Here is a 19,799-nt window from a genome sequence, read left to right on the forward strand (position 1 = left end):
ATATTTGATGAAAACGGTTGATGTTTGCATTTGCATGGCAAAAAATGTACACGTCATTGTGAAAGACACCGAAGTCTAATTCCATGGAATTGCTGACAGGGACGGCTCCTCCGGTCAAATTAATCCAAGAACTAACACTGCCACCCAGTGGCACAACGTGTCACAGCAGAATCTGACAAGACTTTTTTTAAATGTATTTCACCAGGCAAGTCAGTTAAGAAAAAAAATAAATCTTATTTACAATGATGGCGGACTACAGCCAAACCCGGACGACGCTGGGCCAATTGTGCACCACCCTATGGGACTTCAATCACAGCCAGATGTGATACAGCCTGGAATCGAACCAGGGGCTGTAGTGTCGCCTCTCACTGAGATGCAATGACAGACAGCTGCTCCACTCAGGAACGCAAAACTAAAATAATGTTCGCGCAATATAGGAAGTTCTAAAACTTGTATGCTGGCCCTTTTTTTTTTTTGCATTTGTGCAGTTTCTAGTTGGGATAACAAACATCTTTTAGTCAAACCTTCTGTGGGAGGCTGTCCTTTGTATTACAAATAAGAGAACAGGTGACTAGAATCAATTTTTTAATTCGACATATGGGTGAACATGAACAATATTCAGAGATGAAAGGAAACCTTAGTACAGGATGACCCCCCCCCCCCCCCCAACTGTCCAAATCAACGTGAATTACAATAGCTGCTTCATTAAGACAAAGCTGACTTCAATTTCACATAATCTAATTTACCTGCAGTAGGCCTAACATTAACCCATAGAGGTACATGATCTATTTCATTTTGTCAGCAATCGTACTGGATTTTCATAGTGTATGCGTCCCAAACAGTACTCTATTCCGTATAATAGTGCCTTACTTTGGACTGGGGTCCATAGGGTGCCATTTGGGATGCATTAATAATAGTGTTTAAATAACAAAAGTGGACAGCTTGGCAGCGCGAACTCATTACGGTGATCCATGAAGACATAACAGCAAGACTGTTGTGCAGTAAGAGGGTTCTTTCTTCTCATTGTCATCCTTCAGATATTCACCAACCCAACAGCTAACACACAGAAACAAAACAGGTGGCAAATGGTGAGAAGAGGAACGACATGTTGGGATGGAGGGGGGGGGAAGTTGTAGATATTGAACTGATTGTCACTTAATATATATATTTAGACCGTGAGAGTTCACCTGTTCTGTAAGAGGAAAGAGGATTCTTCACTTGGGGCCGATGTAGTTGGCCGCCTTTCCAGTCTTCTTAAGTGTTTCCAGAAGCACATCAGTGTCCTTGTCAGACTCAATGAAAACCTTCTTGTTGGGGAGGTCGATCTCAAATTGGACACCACCTTAACGCCAACAAATAAGACAGAAAGAGAAAATAAAACCATTTCAACGAGCCAGTCAATATGACAAGTAATCTATACTTGCTGAATTTAGCTAAACCAAAGTACACGATTCTCAACAAAGTGTGTGTGGACGTGAGTGCTGTTTAACAACCTCCTCCAAATATTCCAGAATTCTGGATTTGCTGTGACATTTAGCTATTAGAGACACTCACCCAGTTTATTGAGGACTCGGGTAACTGCACCAGAGCATCCCTCACAAGTCATGTCCACAAAGAATTCCTGCTTCTGTGGGAATAATTCACAGTCTGGGAGTTACGCCTCATTCTCATGTTAGTATGGGACAGCTAATCAGTTAGCAAGCAATGACTAGCTCAGCTATTAGTCTGATTAAATCAGGCTGTAAAACACAATGCATTGGTATATACAGCCTGAAACTAATCACTGCAAAATCGTGTAAATGTTTCTTACAAGACAGAATGTGGAATAAAATGACATTTAAATGTACTCTACACCGGTTGTCTGTGTGGCTTATTTTGTTCTTCAGTTGCTTGGAATGTAAAACAAATTATTCACGGGAAAGTATTGTTTACCTGACTTCTTTGAAAGCAGCATATGTTCGGGTCAGCACCGATATTTTTTTGTTTTGTTGTTGTATTGGATATTCGGTTCTCTCAATAACTTTTGAACCAAGCATGTCATGACAATGAAACACCATGTTTTTCTGTATCAGGAGAGGTTGGAGAACATTTGTGTTGTGTTAACTTTTATTTTAACCGGATTGTCATAGGAAAGTCGTTCGTCTGATCTAAGTATTTAGAGACCTCTCTAATACTCAGAAAGCGCAGATTCAAAACTCCCATTTACCAGCTCTGAAAGCATTATAAAATGTCAGAATACCTTTCGTTGATCACCAAATATGGGGTTTATACGACTATATAATTCTAGGAAACATCGGGGGGGAAAAAATAAAAAAATAAAATAAAATGTACAAGCAACCGAAAACCAAATCCTTTTCGGCACCTCCAGTCCCTCATTACTGCCACGCACAGGTCGGAAATCTGCAACAGCTCAATACATTAGAGGTTCCAAATAGGCTATTTTTTTCCAGTTGCTTGTACATTTTTATTTAGACCTTTTTTTCGAAGTACATACTGGCCATTTTAAAGGGGAAAATGAAGATAGTTGCTCAGCGAAACTCCATATTTGGTGATCAAAGAACGTATTTTGACATAACGCATAAGCTGGCGAATGAGAGTTTAAAATCGGACCATTTCGGTCCCTAACGCCCAGATACTGATTCAAGTAAACTATACTTGTCTGTGGATATTTTGTCTCAAGGACAAGCCGCACAGACAATCGGTAGAGTACGTTTAAATATACGTTGTATTACACAGTCTGGCTTGTAAGGAACAATTGCACGATTGTGCAGGCATTAGACAGTAACGTTACACCAATTAAATTGTGCATTACAGCATGATTAATCAAACGAACTAGCTATGTATAAAGCGCTGCAGTCCAATCTCAGCACTATGTAACAATGTGCGAATTTATTCAAGAACTCACGGTCGTCATGTTGAGGTAGAGCGCAATATCAATGGACTTTCTCCTCTTTCAAAGCTTGCACGACTAACTCGCTGCTGAATATGTTGCTGCCTTGTCTTGCTTGCTAGCTAAAGTACATCAAAGTTAGGGACCATCGACATGTTGCTAGAAATTTGTGAAAGTACCTGCATATTTGACTCAATATTCACATGTAGAAAGTTGGTGGGACGAGTGCACAATTATACTGACTAATATCAGATATAATTATTTTGCAGAACACTTTCAAATTACATTATTTTGGAAGAAGTAGTTTTTTTCTTCTCATAAAAATATTGCTGCAGGTAACTTTTCCAGAGCCCTTAAAACGTCACACCGGAATACGGAAGTTTGAAACATTTTGGAAAAAAACATTTAACAAACTGCTTCAAATGAACCAAATATGAGAGACCGCGAAAAAGTGACATATCACAATAATGATAAATTATGGTGCGCATTTTCTGATAAGAACAACTAGCCCAGTTTGCTCCATGGGACAACACGCAGGGCCCACGCTTGTTGCAACTTGACCAATTCAATGTTTGGGGTGATGTTTCATACCAGACAATCGGCATGATTTCACACTAATGATAATTGACCTAATTTGGATGGAAAGTTAGTTTGCTAACAAGCCAGCAAGCTATAGCTATAAAACCAAGCACCCAAAATGCAATCAGCTGATATGCGGCATCTTCCAGGTCATGTGACCAACCCCCCCCGGGTTTCAGAAGGGGTCTCCAGATAGGTAGCACGAGCTGTTCACTTGTATTGAACCAGATATCGCCTCTTCCTCTCACGACCAGAACAATATCGACGGTAGGAAAAATACTGCTTTCCCAAGACATGCCCCTCTAGCGAACCTCTTTGATGTAAATACTACCGAGCCAGGAATCACAGCTTTGCAGATGAATTAACATACAATAATCATGACTAACTAATTAGGATTGGAGCATGCAAAACAATGATGTGTGGTCAACTTAACAGTACCCAGCTGGAGGTGGTGTAGCTGTGTAATATGTGAACAAACAATGATGTTGTAACTTGATATACAGGCTAGTTTGGCTAACGAATACAGCCCCAACAGGACTGTTTCTGATAATTGGCTTTGAGACCATTCAAAACAATATTACAGTTCTGCAACTGCAGTAAAACGTGTACTACCTGCAGTCGACTGTGGTATTTTGGACGCAGTAATTGCAGAATAACTATGGCCTTGCTGATATAATATGGCCTTGCTGATATAAAGTGCAGTACCTAGTTAACGTCATACCAATAGCTTTTTTTGTTGTTGTCTGCTAGTAAAATATGTGGATAGTTGTGGGTAAGTAGCTACAGTGGCCAACTGACAGCTACTGTGCCAAAGCCCTTTTGTTGGTAATTCTGTTAATTGATTAATGTATCCTTATTATGTCCAGATACAGGGCATTCGGAAAGTATTCAGACCCCTTTTTTCCCACATTTTGTTACGTTTTTTCCCCCTCATCAATCTACACACGATACCCCATAATGACTTCACAATACCCCATAATGACAAAACAAAAACAGGTCTTTAGAAATGTTTACAAATTCATTTACATTTTTATTTTTTTAAGTTTAGGTGCATCCTGTTTCCATTGATCATCCTTGAGATGTTTCTGTAACTTGATTGAAGTCCACCTGTGCTAAATTCAATTAATTGGACATGATTTGGAAAGGCACACACCTGTCTATATAAGGTCCCACAGTTAACAGTGCATGTCAGAGCAAAAACCAAGCCATGAAGTCGAAGGAATTATCCGTAGAGCTCCGAGATAGGATTGTGTCGAGGTACAGATCTGGGAATGGGTACCAAAAAATGTCTGCAGCATTGAAGGTCCCCAAGAACACAGTCACAGAACAATGAGACAGATATTTCACTGAATGTATAAATGTTGAGCATCCGGTTGGCGTTTCCACTCTCTACCAAATATGGTAATGAGAGGAAGCCCACTGACAGGCAGTGGGAGAAGATGAAATGAGATGGATTTTAGCTGACATTCTGCATAATATATATATTATTATATTAAATCTTCCCATCAATTAAACATTTGATCTCAACACAGTTCTCTGTTCCCAAAACTAAAATCTGTTATGAACAGAACAGACTAAGTTTTGTAGACTTTACCCTTTAACAAAAGTTGTAAAAAATCATGCTGTTTATAAGTGCAAATGTAAATTTAGTTATTGAACATGCAGACTTCACAGATTAGGCTTTCCCTAATGGAAATATGTAGATGTATACTAGAACGCGCCAATAGGATATCGCTAGCGCAAGCTTGGCTCTGCCCACGTCCTTGCTTGTTCTGCCCACTATAACTCATTTGTTTCCGTTGGAAACTACAAGCTGTGGTCAATCTTGGCTTAGTTATAAAAATCTTTGACACAGTGGCCTCCATCATTCTTAAATGGAAGACGTTTGGAACCACCGAGAGCTGGCCACCGGGCCAAACTGAGCAAATGGCGGAGAAGGGCGAACCCGATGGTCACTCTGAAAGAGCTCCAGAGTTCCTCTGTGGTGATGGAAGAACCTTCCAGAGGACATCTATCTCTGCAGCACTCCACCAATCAGGCCTTTATGTTAGAGGGCCAGACAGAAGCCACTCCTCAGTAAAAGGCACATGACAGCCCGCTTGGAGTTTGTCAAAAGGCACCTAAAGACTCTCACACCATGAGAAACAAGATTCAGGCTATATATTTTTTTTGTCTCCTTCACTCCTGCTGTGCTGTGTGCACCTTGCCATTTTACACCAGAGATCTGTATATAATGACGAGATGCCTCCGTCCTAACAATGGGAGTCGTCCCAAAAGTGGGAAGGCAGACGACAACCTTAGGTCTAAAATTAGCCCATAGAAACACACTGGTCTTATTTTTGAAAGATTTTGTTCAGGAGTGAAACCTCTCGCTTTGCCTTTTCCTCTCTGTTTTATATTCATACACACACACAAACTGCCACTCTCTATATCATATATATGGAGTATATATATGTATATATGTATATGGATATATATATATTTATCTCTCTGCATTGTTGGAAAAGGACCCTTAAGTAAGCATTTCACTGTCAGTCTACACCTGTTGGTTTATATATATATATATATATATATAAACCAACAGGTGTAGACTGACAGTGAAATGCTTACTTAAGGGTCCTTTTCCAACAATGCAGAGAGATAAATAATAATACAAAGAATAAGTACACAGAGTTTAAAAAAATTATTTAACCAGGTAGACAAGTTGAGGACAAGTTCTCATTTACAGCTGCGACCTGGCCAAGATAAAACAAAGCAGTTCGACACATACAACAGCACAGAGTTAGACATGGAATAAACAAACACACAGTAGAAAAATAAGTATATATATATATATACACACAGTGTGTGCAAATGAGGTAAGATGAGGGGGGTAAGGCAATAAAATAGGCCATAGTGGTGAGGTAATTACAATATAGCAATTAAAGACTGGAGTGATAGATGTGCAGAAGATGAATGTGCAAGTAGAGATACTGGGGTGCAAAGGCGCTAAATAAATACAGTATGGGGATGAGGTAGTTGGATGGGCTATGTACAGGTGCAATGATCTGTGAGCTGCTCTGACAGCTGGTGCTTGAAGTTAGTTAGGGAGATAAGAGTCTCCATCTTCAGCGATTTTTGCAGTTCGTTATACCTGCTGGAGTGCGTGCTGCGGGTGGGTGCTGCTATGGTGACCAGTGAGCTGAGATAAGGCAGGGCTTTACCTAGCAAAGACTTGTAGATGACCTGGAGCCATTGGGTTTGGCGACGAGTATGAAGCGAGGGCCAGCCAACGAGAGTGTAGTAGGCCGCAGTGGTGGGTAGTATGTGGGGCTTTGGTGACAAAACCAATGGCGCTGTGATAGACTGCATCCAATTTGTTGAGTAGAGTGTTGGAGACTATTTTGTAAATGACCTCGCCGAAGTTGAGGATCGGTAGGTTAGTCAGTTTTACGAGGGTATGTTTGGCAGCATGAGTGAAGGATGCTTTGTTGCGAAATAGGAAGCCGATTTCTAGATTTAATTTTGGATTGGAGATGCTTAATGTGGGTCTGGAAGGAGAGTTTACAGTCTACCAGACACCTCGATATTTGTACTTGTCCACATATTCTAGGTCAGAACTGTCCAGAGTAGTGATGCTGGACGGGCAGACAGGTGCGGGTAGCGATCGGTTGAATAGCATGCATTTGGTTTTACTAGCATTTAAGAGTAGTTGGAGGCCACGGAAGGAGAGTTGTATGGCACTGAAGCTTGTCTGGAGGTTAGTTAGCACAGTGTCCAAAGAAGGGCCAGAAGTATACAGAATATTGTCGTCTGCATAGAGGTGGATCAGAGACTCACCAGCAGCAAGAGTGACATCATTGATGTATACAGAGAAGAGAGTCGCCCCGAGAATTTAACCTTGTGGCACCCCCATAGAGACTGCCAGAGGTCCGGACAAGAGGCTCTCCGATTTGACACATTGAACTCTGTCTGAGAAGTAGTTGGTGAACCAGGCGAGGCAGTCATTTGAGAAACCAAGAGTCGTGTCTTTGGCAGGCCAACGCCATGACACAAGGCTGTTGTGTCTGCTGATAAGAATGTGTTGATTGACAGAGTCGAAAGCCTTGGCCAGGTCGATGAATACGGATGCACAGTTTTGTCTCTTATCGATGGCATAAGTTTAGGACCTTGAGCGTGGCTGAGGTGCACCCATGACCAGCTCAGAAGCCAGAGAGCATTGCATGGAAAAGGTCAGTTGGGATTCCAAATGGTTGGTGATCTGTTTGTTAACTTGGCTTTCGAAGACCTTAGAAAGGCAGGGTAGGATAGCTATAGGTCTGTAGCAGTTTGGGTCTAGAGTGTCTCTCCTTTGAAGAGGGGGGGTGACCGCGGCAGCTTTCCAATCTTTGGGGATCTCAGACTATATGAAAGAGAAGTTGAACAGGCTAGTAATAGGGGTTGCAACAATTTCGGCAGATCATTTTAGAAAGAGAGGGTCCAGATTGTCTAGCCCGGCTGATTTGTAGGGGTCCAGATTTTGCAGCTCTTTCAGAACATCAGCTATCTGGATTTGGGTGAAGGAGAAATGGGGAGGCTTGGGCGAGTTAATGTGGGGGGTGCACGGCAGTTGACCGGGGTAGGGGTAGCCAGGTGGAAAGCATGGCCAGCTGTAGAAAAATGCTTCTTGAAATGTTCAATTATCGTGGATTTATCGGTGGTGACAGTGTTTCCTAGCCTCAGTGCAGTGGGCAGCTGGGATGAGGTGCTATTATTCTCCATGCTCTTATTCTCCATGGACTTTAGTGTCCCAGAACCTTTTGGAGTTTGTGCTACAGGATGCAAATTTCCATTTGAAAAAGCTAGCCTTAGCTTTCCTAACTGCTTGTGTATATTGCTTCCCTGAAAAGTTGCATATCATGGGGGCTATTTGATGCTAATGCAGAATGCCACAGGATGTTTTTGTGCTGGTCAAGGGCAGTCAGGTCTGGAGTGAACCAAGGACTATATCTATTCCTAGTTCTAATTTTTTCTTTATTGGGGCATGCTTATTTAAGATGCTGAGGAAGGCACTTTTTAAAGAATAACCAGGCATCCTCTACTGACGGGATGAGGTCAATATCCTTCCAGGATACCCGGGCCAGGTCGATTAGAAAGGCCTGCTCACTGAATTGTTTTAGGGAGCGTTTGACAGTGATGAGGGGTGGTTGTTTGTCCGAAGACCCATTACGGATACAGGCAATGAGGCAGTGATTGCTGAGATCTTGGTTGAAAACAGCAGAGGTGTATTTGGAGGGCAAGTTAGTTAGGAGGATATCTATGAGGGTGCCCGTGTTTACGGATTTGGGGTTGTACCTGGTAGCTTCAATTTAAGATAATTTTTCTTTGATCCAGCGACAAGAAACAAAAAATAACTGTACTTGATAGTCTAAAAATAATCAATATTGATTAGGCCTAATAGCCAATAAAACTGACTTTACTACTTGCTAATAGTCTAAGTTGTTCTTCAGCACATATGGTAGCACGTTGTGCTACTAATAACTTACTGTCCATCACTCCCCTGAGGGAGGAACTGATGGGGGTGTGTGTGTATACATGTGTTGACAAGAAGTTGAAGTTAAACCAAGCCCTGGGATGTTGTCGCACGAGACAGACAACAAAATATTAAAAGTCACACTCTCAGGAGAACAGAATGTAGCCTGCCTCGTTGCCTTTTCAGAACAGGACAATAGAAACAATGTTGACAATTCAGAACAGCAATTGTAATTTCAAGGTTGTTCGGCAGTCGCAGTCAGAATCTGGCTGTACAGTAATAGGATAGAACTAGCCTCGACTCCGCAGTTCTAGGTTTCTCCAGATAAGAACACTGCTGGTGCTTGAGGTCTGGTATCTGGTAGACCATTTATAAACTCAGCAAAAAAAGAAACGTCCCTTATTCAGGACCCTGTCTTTCAGAGATAATTCGTAAAAATCAAAATAGCTTCACAGATCTTCATTGTAAAGGGTTTAAACACTGTTTCCCAGGCTTGTTCAATGGACCATAAACAATTAATGAACATGCACCTGTGGAACGGTCGTTAAGACACTAACAGCTTACAGACGGTAGGCAATTAAGGTCACAGTTATGAAAACTTAGGACACTAAAGAGGCCTTTCTACTGACTCTGAAAAACACCAAAAGAAAGATGCCCAGGGTCCCTGCTCATCTGCGTGAACGTGCCTTAGGCATGCTGCAAGGAGGCATGAGGACTGCAGATGTGGCCAGGGCAATTAATTGCAATGTCCGTACTGTGAGATGCCTAAGACAGCACTACAGGGAGACAGGACGGACAGCTGATCGTCCTCGCAGTGGCAGACCACAAGTAACAACACCAGCACAGGATCGGTACATTGGAACATCACACTTGTGGGACAGGTACAGAATGGCAACAACAACTGCCTGAGTTACACCTGGAACGCACAATCCCTCCATCAGTGCTCAGACTGTCCACAATAGGCTGAGAGAGGCTGGACTGAGGGCTTGTAGGCCTGTTGTAAGGCAGGTCCTCTCCAGACATCACAACGTTGACTATGGGCACAAACCCACCGTTTGCTGGACCAGACAGGACTGGCAAAAAGTGCTCTTCACTGACGAGTCGCAGTTTTGTTTCACCAGGGGTGATGGTCGGATTCGCGTTAATCGTCGAAGGAATGAGCGTTACCCCGAGGCCTGTACTCAGGAGCGAGATCGATTTGGAGGTGGAAGGTCTGGGGCGGTGTGTCACAGCATCATCGGGCTGAGCTTGTTGTCATTGCCTGCAATCTCAACACTGCGTTACAGGGAAGACAACATCCTCCCTCATGTGGTACCCTTCCTGCAGGCCCATCCTGACATGACCCTCCAGCATGACAATGCCACCAGCCATACTGCTTGTTCTGTGCATGATTTCCTGCAAGACAGAAATGTCAGTGTTCTGCCATGGCCAGCGAAGAGCCAGGATCTCAATCCCATTGAGCACGTCTGGGACCTGTTGGATGGGAGGATGAGGGCAAGGGCCATCCCCCCCCGGAAATGTCTGTGAACTTGCAGGTGCCTTGGTGGAAGTGTGGAGTAACATCTCACAGGAAGAACTGGCAAATCTGGTGTAGTCCATGAGGTTGAGGTGCACTGTAGTACTTAAAGCAACTGGTGGCCACACCAGATACTGACTGTTACTTTTGATTTTGACCCCCCCCCCCTTTGTTCAGGACACATTATTCCATTTCTGTTAGTCACATGTCTGTGGAAATTCTTCAGTTTATGAATCAGTTGTTGAATCTTGTTATGTTCGTACAAATCTATTTACACATGTTAAGTTTGTTGGGAAAAAAAACGCAGTTGACAGTGAGCGGATGTTTCTTTTTTTTTTGGTGAATTTAGCATGGAATGAACTACAATTACATTGTCCTTACCACAGTGTCTGGAGGTGGAATCGAAGAGGCAGCAGGAGGATCCACCCAGCACCAGCGGACCAACCATGACCACTGACCATCGTCAAGACGGTATTGAATTTGAAACCTCATGGCTCTGTTTTAGTCAGAGCAGACGCCTGTATTCATAGTGTCTCAGAGGAGGACATCTATCTACAGTGTCTCCGTATGAGCAGGAGGCCGATATATTATTTTATGCAAGAAATAATACTCCTACTCTTGAGTAGCTTCATGATTACAGACCCTGGGCTGCATTCAGCAGGGCTCAACGTTGTGGAACGTGCTGATTTGCAATATATTATGTAGGAAAAACAAGATACTCTGACATGTAGAAGAAGATAAATGTCTATTCATGACATTTGCCTCGTGAACATATCCAGGAAACTGACGTAACGAGTGATTGATTGGATAACACATTTTTCCACATGCAGTCACTATTTTCTTCTGATATAATGTATTTCATTATTTCATCCAGTCAGTGTTTATTTCTCTTGGATGAGAAGTAGCCTAAAGTGTCTTGTTTGTGGATGATCATTAGCTCACACTGCTTTGTTTGTGTCAACAAAGCAGGGCCCAGCCTAGCAGACTGATTACGGCTAGAACTCTGGTCCTCCTGTGGGGATTCTGTATAGTACAACCCTACTATCTACCATACGAAATAATGTAGCAGTATCTGTCATCTCAGCAGCAGAATTAAGACATTCTTCTGACCGGGGAATTTTTGTGATTTGAATATGAAGTATTATTGAAGTTGCCGTTGTACCAATCCAACTGTAGGAACAACTGTGTGTCCCCGTCTTGCAGGCCCAGGTCCAGTTCTCTCCAGGATATCAGCGAGCACCTCTGAGGAGGATGTTCTCTGTCCTACTCCACCTCTCCCCCCCGGACCTGATTCTCGGTACGAGAGAATTGGAGGCCAAACAGGGACTTCGTAAGTATGGTTATGTTATATTATATTTATTTATATATATTATTTCATTCCAGATCTTGGTCATACAAAATTAAAGAACGTAACTTGTATTGTTGTATTGAAAAGGACAAAGTCAATCCCTAGCAACACAGATGTCATCCTGAGACCTGAGGCCCCATACAAAGAGCTGATTATATGAGAGCGTATGAGACCCTGTAGTCATAATTGTTTGACGACATTATTGCGTTAAGGGATGTGATTTGACACGGATCAGGCCTTGTGGTAAGGGTTAGAAGAGGGACATCGGTATAGGGCTGCTAGGTCTACCTCTGGCTGTTAGGAATGTAAATTAAATGTAAATCATGTTTTATTTGTTATGTTGTAGTTTTTTACAGACCCTGATCCACCTCCTGAAGGGGAACATCGGCACAGGGCTGCTAGGTCTACCTCTGGCTGTCAGGAACGCAGGCCTTGTGGTAAGGGTTAGGGTTAGAAGAGGGACATCGGTACAGGGCTGCTAGGTCTACCTCTGGCTGTCAGGAACGCAGGCCTTGTGGTAAGGGTTAGGGTTAGAAGAGGGACATCGGTACAGGGCTGCTAGGTCTACCTCTGGCTGTCAGGAACGCAGGCCTTGTGGTAAGGGTTAGGGAAGAGGGACATCTGGATGTATAGGGCTGCTAGGTCTACCTCTGGCTGTCAGGAACGCAGGCCTTGTGGTAAGGGTTAGGGTTAGAAGAGGGACATCGGTACAGGGCTGCTAGGTCTACCTCTGGCTGTCAGGAACGCAGGCCTTGTGGTTAGGGTTAGAAGAGGGACATCGGTATAGGGCTGCTAGGTCTACCTCTGGCTGTCAGGAACGCAGGCCTTGTGGTAAGGGTTAGAAGAGGGACATCGGTACAGGGTTGCTAGGTCTACCTCTGGCTGTCAGGAACGCAGGCCTTGTGGTTAGGGTTAGAAGAGGGACATCGGTACAGGGTTGCTAGGTCTACCTCTGGCTGTCAGGAACGCAGGCCTTGTGGTTAGGGTTAGAAGAGGGACATCGGTACAGGGCTGCTAGGTCTACCTCTGGCTGTCAGGAACGCAGGCCTTGTGGTAAGGGTTAGGGTTAGAAGAGGGACATCGGTACAGGGTTGCTAGGTCTACCTCTGGCTGTCAGGAACGCAGGCCTTGTGGTAAGGGTTAGGGTTAGAAGAGGGACATCGGTACGGGGCTGCTAGGTCTACCTCTGGCTGTCAGGAACGCAGGCCTTGTGGTAAGGGTTAGGGTTAGAAGAGGGACATCGGTACAGGGCTGCTAGGTCTACCTCTGGCTGTCAGGAACGCAGGCCTTGTGGTAAGGGTTAGGGTTAGAAGAGGGACATCGGTACAGGGCTGCTAGGTCTACCTCTGGCTGTCAGGAACGCAGGCCTTGTGGTAAGGGTTAGGGTTAGAAGAGGGACATCGGTACAGGGCTGTTAGGTCTACCTCTGGCTGTCAGGAACGCAGGCCTTGTGGTAAGGGTTAGGGTTAGAAGAGGGACATCGGTACGGGGCTGCTAGGTCTACCTCTGGCTGTCAGGAACGCAGGCCTTGTGGTAAGGGTTAGGGTTAGAAGAGGGACATCGGTACGGGGCTGCTAGGTCTACCTCTGGCTGTCAGGAACGCAGGCCTTGTGGTAAGGGTTAGGGTTAGAAGGGGAGCATCGAGGCCTCCCGGGTGACGCAGTGGTTAAGGGTGCTGTACTGCAGCGCCAGCTGTGCCATCAGAGACTCTGGGTTCGCGCCTGGGCTCTGTCGTAAACTGCCGCGACCGGGAGGTCCGTGGGGCGACGCACAATTGGCCTAGTGTCGTCCGGGTTAGGGAAGGCCTTGGTCGGTAGGGATGTCCTTGTCTCATCACGCACCAGCGACTCCTGTGGCGGGACGGGCGCAGTGCGCGCTAACCAAGGTTGCCAGGTACACAGTGTTTCCTCCGGCACATTGGTGTGGCTGGCTTCCGGGGTTGGATGAACGCTGTGTTAAGAAGCAGTGCGGCTGGTTGGGTTGTGTATCGGAGGACGCATGACTTTCAACCTTCGTCTCTCCCGTGTCCGTACGGGAGTTGTAGCGATGAGACAAGATAGTAGCTACTACAACAATTGGATACCATGAAATTGGGGAGAAAAAGGGGTAAAAAAAAAGAAAAAAAAAAGAAGGGGAACATCGTTCTATCACCATTTTTACTTTGATCTATTCTAGAGCTCTTTAGTAGATGTCTATGGCTAATACATTTATTCTGCAGTGTGAGGGAATGACACAATCCTAATGGGGACTATTAGGGTTGCAAAAATTCCTGGAACTTTCAATATATTCCCTTGTTTTCCAGAAATCCTGGTTGGATGATTCCGGGTTCTCTGCTTATTCTCTCCTGATTCTAGAAACCTCCAACAGGGATTTCAGGAAAACAAGGGGATATATTGAAAGTTCCAGGAATTTTGCAACCTTATAGTGACTATAACTAATGACGGAATCCCAATGTGACTACACCTAATGACGGAATCCCAATGTGACTACACCTAATGACGGAATCCCAATGTGACTACATTTACATTTACATTTAAGTCATTTAGCAGACGCTCTTATCCAGAGCGACTTACAAATTGGTGAATTCACCTTCTGACATCCAGTGGAACAGCCACTTTACAATAGTGCATCTAAGTCATTAAGGGGGGGGGGGGGGGAGAAGGATTACTTATCCTATCCTAGGTATTCCTTGAAGAGGTGGGGTTTCAGGTGTCTCCGGAAGGTGGTGATTGACTCCGCTGTCCTGGCGTCGTGAGGGAGTTTGTTCCACCATTGGGGGGCCAGAGCAGCGACTATAACTAATGACGGAATCCCAATGTGACTATAACTAATGACGGAATCCCAATGTGACTATACCTAATGACGGAATCCCAATGTGACTATAACTAATGACGGAATCCCAATGTGACTATAACTAATGACGGAATCCCAATGTGACTACACCTAATGACGGAATCCCAATGTGACTACACCTAATGACGGAATCCCAATGTGACTATAACTAATGACGGAATCCCGATGTGACTACACCTAATGACGGAATCCCGATGTGACTATAACTAATGACGGAATCCCGATGTGACTATAACTAATGACGGAATCCCGATGTGACTATACCTAATGACGGAATCCCGATGTGACTATAACTAATGACGGAATCCCGATGTGACTACACCTAATGACGGAATCCCGATGTGACTACAACTAATGACGGAATCCCGATGTGACTACACCTAATGACGGAATCCCGATGTGACTACACCTAATGACGGAATCCCAATGTGACGGAATCCCAATGTGACAACTAATGACGGAATCCCAATGTGACTACACCTAATGACGGAATCCCAATGTGACTACAACTAATGACGGAATCCCAATGTGACTACAACTAATGACGGAATCCCAATGTGACTACACCTAATGACGGAATCCCAATGTGACTACACTAATACTACACCTAATGACGGAATCCCGATGTGACTACACCTAATGACGGAATCCCGATGTGACTACACCTAATGACGGAATCCCAATGTGACTACACCTAATGACGGAATCCCAATGTGACTACACCTAATGACGGAATCCCAATGTGACTACACCTAATGACGGAATCCCAATGTGACTACAACTAATGACGGAATCCCAATGTGACTACACCTACGGAATCCCAATGTGACTACACCTAATGACGGAATCCCAATGTGACTACACCTAATGACGGAATCCCAATGTGACTACACCTAATGACGGAATCCCAATGTGACTACACCTAATGACGGAATCCCAATGTGACTACACCTAATGACGGAATCCCAATGTGACTACACCTAATGACGGAATCCCAATGTGACTACACCTAATGACGGAATCCCAATGTGACTACACCTAATGACGGAATCCCAATGTGACTACACCTAATGACGGAATCCCAATGTGACTACACCTAATGACGGAATCCCAATGTGACTACACCTAATGACGGAATCCCAATGTGACTACACCTAATGACAGTCTTCTCTCTTCCTTTCCAGTTAGGACCTCTGAGTCTGTTTGCCATGGGGATAATAGCAGTCCACTGTATGAATCTGCTTGCAAAATGTTCCCACCACCTCAGTGCACAGTACGTGGAGCCTTTCTCACACCATTTGTCTGCAGCACTTCTCAGATGTTCCATAATTATACATATTTTTATTTAACTAGGCAAGTCAGTTAAGAACAAATTCTTATTTAAATTGACAGCCGACCCCGGCCAAACCCGGACTCCCAATCACGGCCGGTTGTGATACAGTCTGGATTTGAACCAGGGTGTCTGTAGTGACGCTTCAATCACACTGCCTTAGATCGCTGTGCCACTCTGGAGACCCATAAACAGATCCAATTGTTGTGGATACTGTTGTACAGCTATACTGAACAGAAATACAGTGGGGCAAAACACAGGGTAGCCTAGTGGTTAGAGCGTTGGACTAGTAACCGAAAGGTTGCAAGTTCAAACCCCCGAGCTGACAAGGTACAAATCTGTCGTTCTGCCCCTGAACAGGCAGTTAACCCACTGTTCCTAGACCAGTTAACCCACACTTCCTAGACCAGTTAACCCACACTTCCTAGGCCGTCATTGAAAATAAGAATTTGTTCTTAACTGACTTGCCTGGTTAAATAAAGGTAAAATAAACAAAAAAACATCTGGGCCCATATTCAGTTTTTCCATTCAAACCAAAATGAATAAGGTTACATGGACATGGTAGTCCTGATCCCAGATCTGAATCTGGGCCCTGTGTGATGTTCCCTCTGTTCTAGGTTGAACAAGCCCTTTCTGGACTATGGTGATGCTGTGCAGTATGGTATGGAGAAAGTCTCGTGGCTGAGAAGGCACTCAATATGGGGGAGGTAAATATATGTAGAATATGTCTACAGTGTAAAGTGTTACAGTAGTTACTACAGTAGTTACAGTAGAATGTGTCCAGTAGAATGTGTCTACAGTAGAGTGTATTTAAAGTAGTTACAGTAGAATGTGTCTACAGTAGAATGGGTCTACAGTAGAATGTGTCTACAGTAGTTACAGTAGAATGTGTCTACAGTAGAATGTGTCTACAGTAGTTACAGTAGAATGTGTCTACAGTAGTTACAGTAGAATGTGTCTACAGTAGTTACAGTAGAATGAGTCTACAGTAGTTAATGTGTCTACAGTAGTTACAGTAGAATGTGTCTACAGTAGTGTATTTAAAGTAGTTACAGTAGAATGGGTCTACAGTAGTTACAGTAGAATGGGTCTACAGTAGAATGGGTCTACAGTAGTTACAGTAGAATGGGTCTACAGTAGAATGGGTCTACAGTAGTTACAGTAGAATGTGTCTACAGTAGTTACAGTAGAATGTGTCTACAGTAGTTACAGTAGAATGAGTCTACAGTAGTTAATGTGTCTACAGTAGTTACAGTAGAATGTGTCTACAGTAGTGTATTTAAAGTAGTTACAGTAGAATGGGTCTACAGTAGTTACAGTAGAATGGGTCTACAGTAGAATGGGTCTACAGTAGTTACAGTAGAATGGGTTACAGTAGAATGGGTCTACAGTAGAATGGGTCTACAGTAGAATGTGTACAGTAGTTACAGTAGAATGGGTACAGTAGTTACTGTAGAATGTGTCTACAGGAAGGTTATGAATCACATGAAATGTATTCTGTAATAACAAGTTGAACTCCCTCTAGTCTTCTATATTATGGCTTGTGTTTTCACCTTATTCAGTAAGGGTTTGGTTTAATATCTGGTGTTTTCAGTCCCCTCTAATGTTTAGAAACCATGTTTATTTGTGTCCTTGTCCCTGTTTTCCTTCAGGCGGATAGTCAACGTGTTTCTGATCATCACCCAGCTGGGTTTCTGCTGTGTCTACTTCGTCTTCCTCAGTGACAACGTCAAACAGGTAGGGGACATGTTGTCAAGTTGACTAGTACTGTTTCACACCACCAGGTGGTGGTGTTTACTTCTTCCTGAGCAGGACCAGCAGTTTGGATGTTATCATCACTGGAGTCAACAAGATACCAGCAGTTTGGATGTTATTTTTTTTAAATTTAATTTTACCTTTATTTATACAGGTTTTTTCTCATTGAGATAATATCTCTTTTCCAAGAGAGACCTGGTCCAATAGCAGCACAGACAAAACAACTTACATACACGAACACAACATTAAACAAAACTATAAACACACATACAGTACAACATATACATATTCCAATTAAAAACACAAACATCTTGACTAAAAACAGCTGGCCTAAAAACAATACAAATACCAACAATACCATGCATTTTGTTTTACCCAAATTTAGAATCAGCTTTAATTCATACAGATTCTATTGTATGATGTTAAATGCTCGTTGGGCATTTTCTAATGCTAAAGATAAACTACTAACACTTGAATAAAGAACTGTATAATCTGCATAAAAATTAACATCTACTGTTCCAACATCTAAGATCCCCAATGTTGTTGATATGCAAAATGAACAACAGTGGGCCCAAAATAGAACCTGGCGGAACACCTGAGCATACCTCTATGGACTCAGATTTAAAACCATCCGCCATTACATATTGTGTAAGATTTGATAGGTAACTTATAAACCAATCTAGAGCATGACCAGTAATTACACAACATTTTAACATTTGCACTAACACAGCATGGTCCACGGTGGCAAAATCCTTTGACAAATCAACAAAAACAGACGCACAATGTCACTTCTTATCAAGAGCATAGTGGATGTCATTTAAAACCTTCAATGTTGCTGAAACAGTGCTGTTTCCAGACCTAAAAACCTGATTGAATTCCATTTAAGATGTTGTTTTCTTGGAAGTAGGTTTGTAGCTGCCTACTAACTAAGGACTCCAGTACCTTTGACAGTACAGACAATTTTGATATGGGTCGATAGTTGTCAAGTAGCGAGGGATCTCCACCTTTCAGGAGAGGCAGTACAAAAGCAGATTTCCATAACTTGAGGTTTTCCTTAACATCAGGCGTGAGGTTAAAAATACATGTTAAGGGGGAGCAATGATGGCTAGGTGTAGGAGGCGGGGGTCTAGTTCATCAGGGCCAGGGGATTTTTTTTTTTTTAAAATCAATTTCTTTCAGGGCTTTACACACTTCTGAAACGGAGAAGGATGAAAAGGAGAACCTGGTGAAGGAGTGCACAGGGGTGTCAGGTACAGTCATAGGGGCTCAATTATACCTTTGACCTTTTCAAGTAAACTGCCTGCATCTAAAAAATGCTTGTTCAAGGCATTCAGAATGGAGGTTCTCTCAGTTACAATCTGTGTGTCGACCAACTGGAAGCTGTGTATCTTTTCTGCACTACAAAACTTTCACTACTTGTCAAAATTTCTTGAAAGTTGACAATAGTGATGGCATTTCAGACACTATCTCTTCTACTCTCACCATGATCTGGGTCTGTGTTAACGTTCAATTGAACTCCTAATAGACCCTATATTTTGCACAGTTAGTTCGTAGAGAGACCGGAGGACAGTTCTCCAGTAACAATAAATTGGTGATCCTAATTTACCTAACACAGCAAATTTTTACTCGGATTAAATATCAGGAATTGTGAAACTGAGTTTAAATGTATTTGGCTAAGGTGTATGTAAACTTCCAACTTCAACTGTACACAGAGTGGTATCATTCTCAGAGACTATCACCACAACCTTCCTTAATGAACCTCCACTGATCTCCACCCCAGTCACATTCCATCTCCCTTAACAACCTTCCTTAATGAGCCTCCACTGATCTCCACCCCAGTCACATTCCATCTCCCATAACAACCTTCCTTAATGAGCCTCCACTGATCTCCACCCCAGTCACATTCCATCTCCCTTAACAACCTTCCTTAATGAGCCTCCACTGATCTCCACCCCAGTCACATTCCATCTCCCATAACAACCTTCATTAATGAGCCTCCACTGATCTCCACCCCAGTCACATTCCATCTCCCTTAAC

At 43.3% G+C, this 19,799-nt stretch overlaps 2 protein-coding genes across 2 annotated transcripts in view; one reads left to right on the plus strand and one right to left on the minus strand.

The window, feature by feature from the left end:
- Window positions 1-572: 572 nt before the first annotated feature.
- LOC135545147 (copper transport protein ATOX1-like) lies at window positions 573-3,015 on the minus strand. The gene is made up of 4 exons (XM_064972781.1): window positions 2,906-3,015; window positions 1,555-1,627; window positions 1,188-1,342; window positions 573-1,056 (listed from the first exon to the last, which is right to left on the minus strand). Exons 1-3 carry the CDS (start codon window positions 2,912-2,914, stop codon window positions 1,215-1,217), a joined length of 210 nt encoding a protein of 69 aa, XP_064828853.1. The 5' UTR covers window positions 2,915-3,015; the 3' UTR covers window positions 573-1,056; window positions 1,188-1,214.
- Window positions 3,016-3,298: 283 nt separating this feature from the next.
- Window positions 3,299-19,799, plus strand: part of LOC135545484 (proton-coupled amino acid transporter 1-like) — a 74,920-nt gene continuing 58,419 nt past the window's right edge. Inside the window, exons 1-7 of the mRNA XM_064973114.1 lie at window positions 3,299-3,736; window positions 10,863-10,947; window positions 11,680-11,806; window positions 12,171-12,261; window positions 15,862-15,950; window positions 16,625-16,714; window positions 17,660-17,744. Of these exons, the coding sequence (XP_064829186.1) occupies window positions 10,923-10,947; window positions 11,680-11,806; window positions 12,171-12,261; window positions 15,862-15,950; window positions 16,625-16,714; window positions 17,660-17,744 (507 nt within the window). The 5' untranslated portion in view covers window positions 3,299-3,736; window positions 10,863-10,922. The remainder of the gene's footprint in view (window positions 3,737-10,862; window positions 10,948-11,679; window positions 11,807-12,170; window positions 12,262-15,861; window positions 15,951-16,624; window positions 16,715-17,659; window positions 17,745-19,799) is intronic.

The sequence above is a fragment of the Oncorhynchus masou genome, chromosome 9, assembly GCF_036934945.1.
Source record: "Oncorhynchus masou masou isolate Uvic2021 chromosome 9, UVic_Omas_1.1, whole genome shotgun sequence".
Taxonomy (NCBI): Eukaryota; Metazoa; Chordata; class Actinopteri; order Salmoniformes; family Salmonidae; genus Oncorhynchus; species Oncorhynchus masou.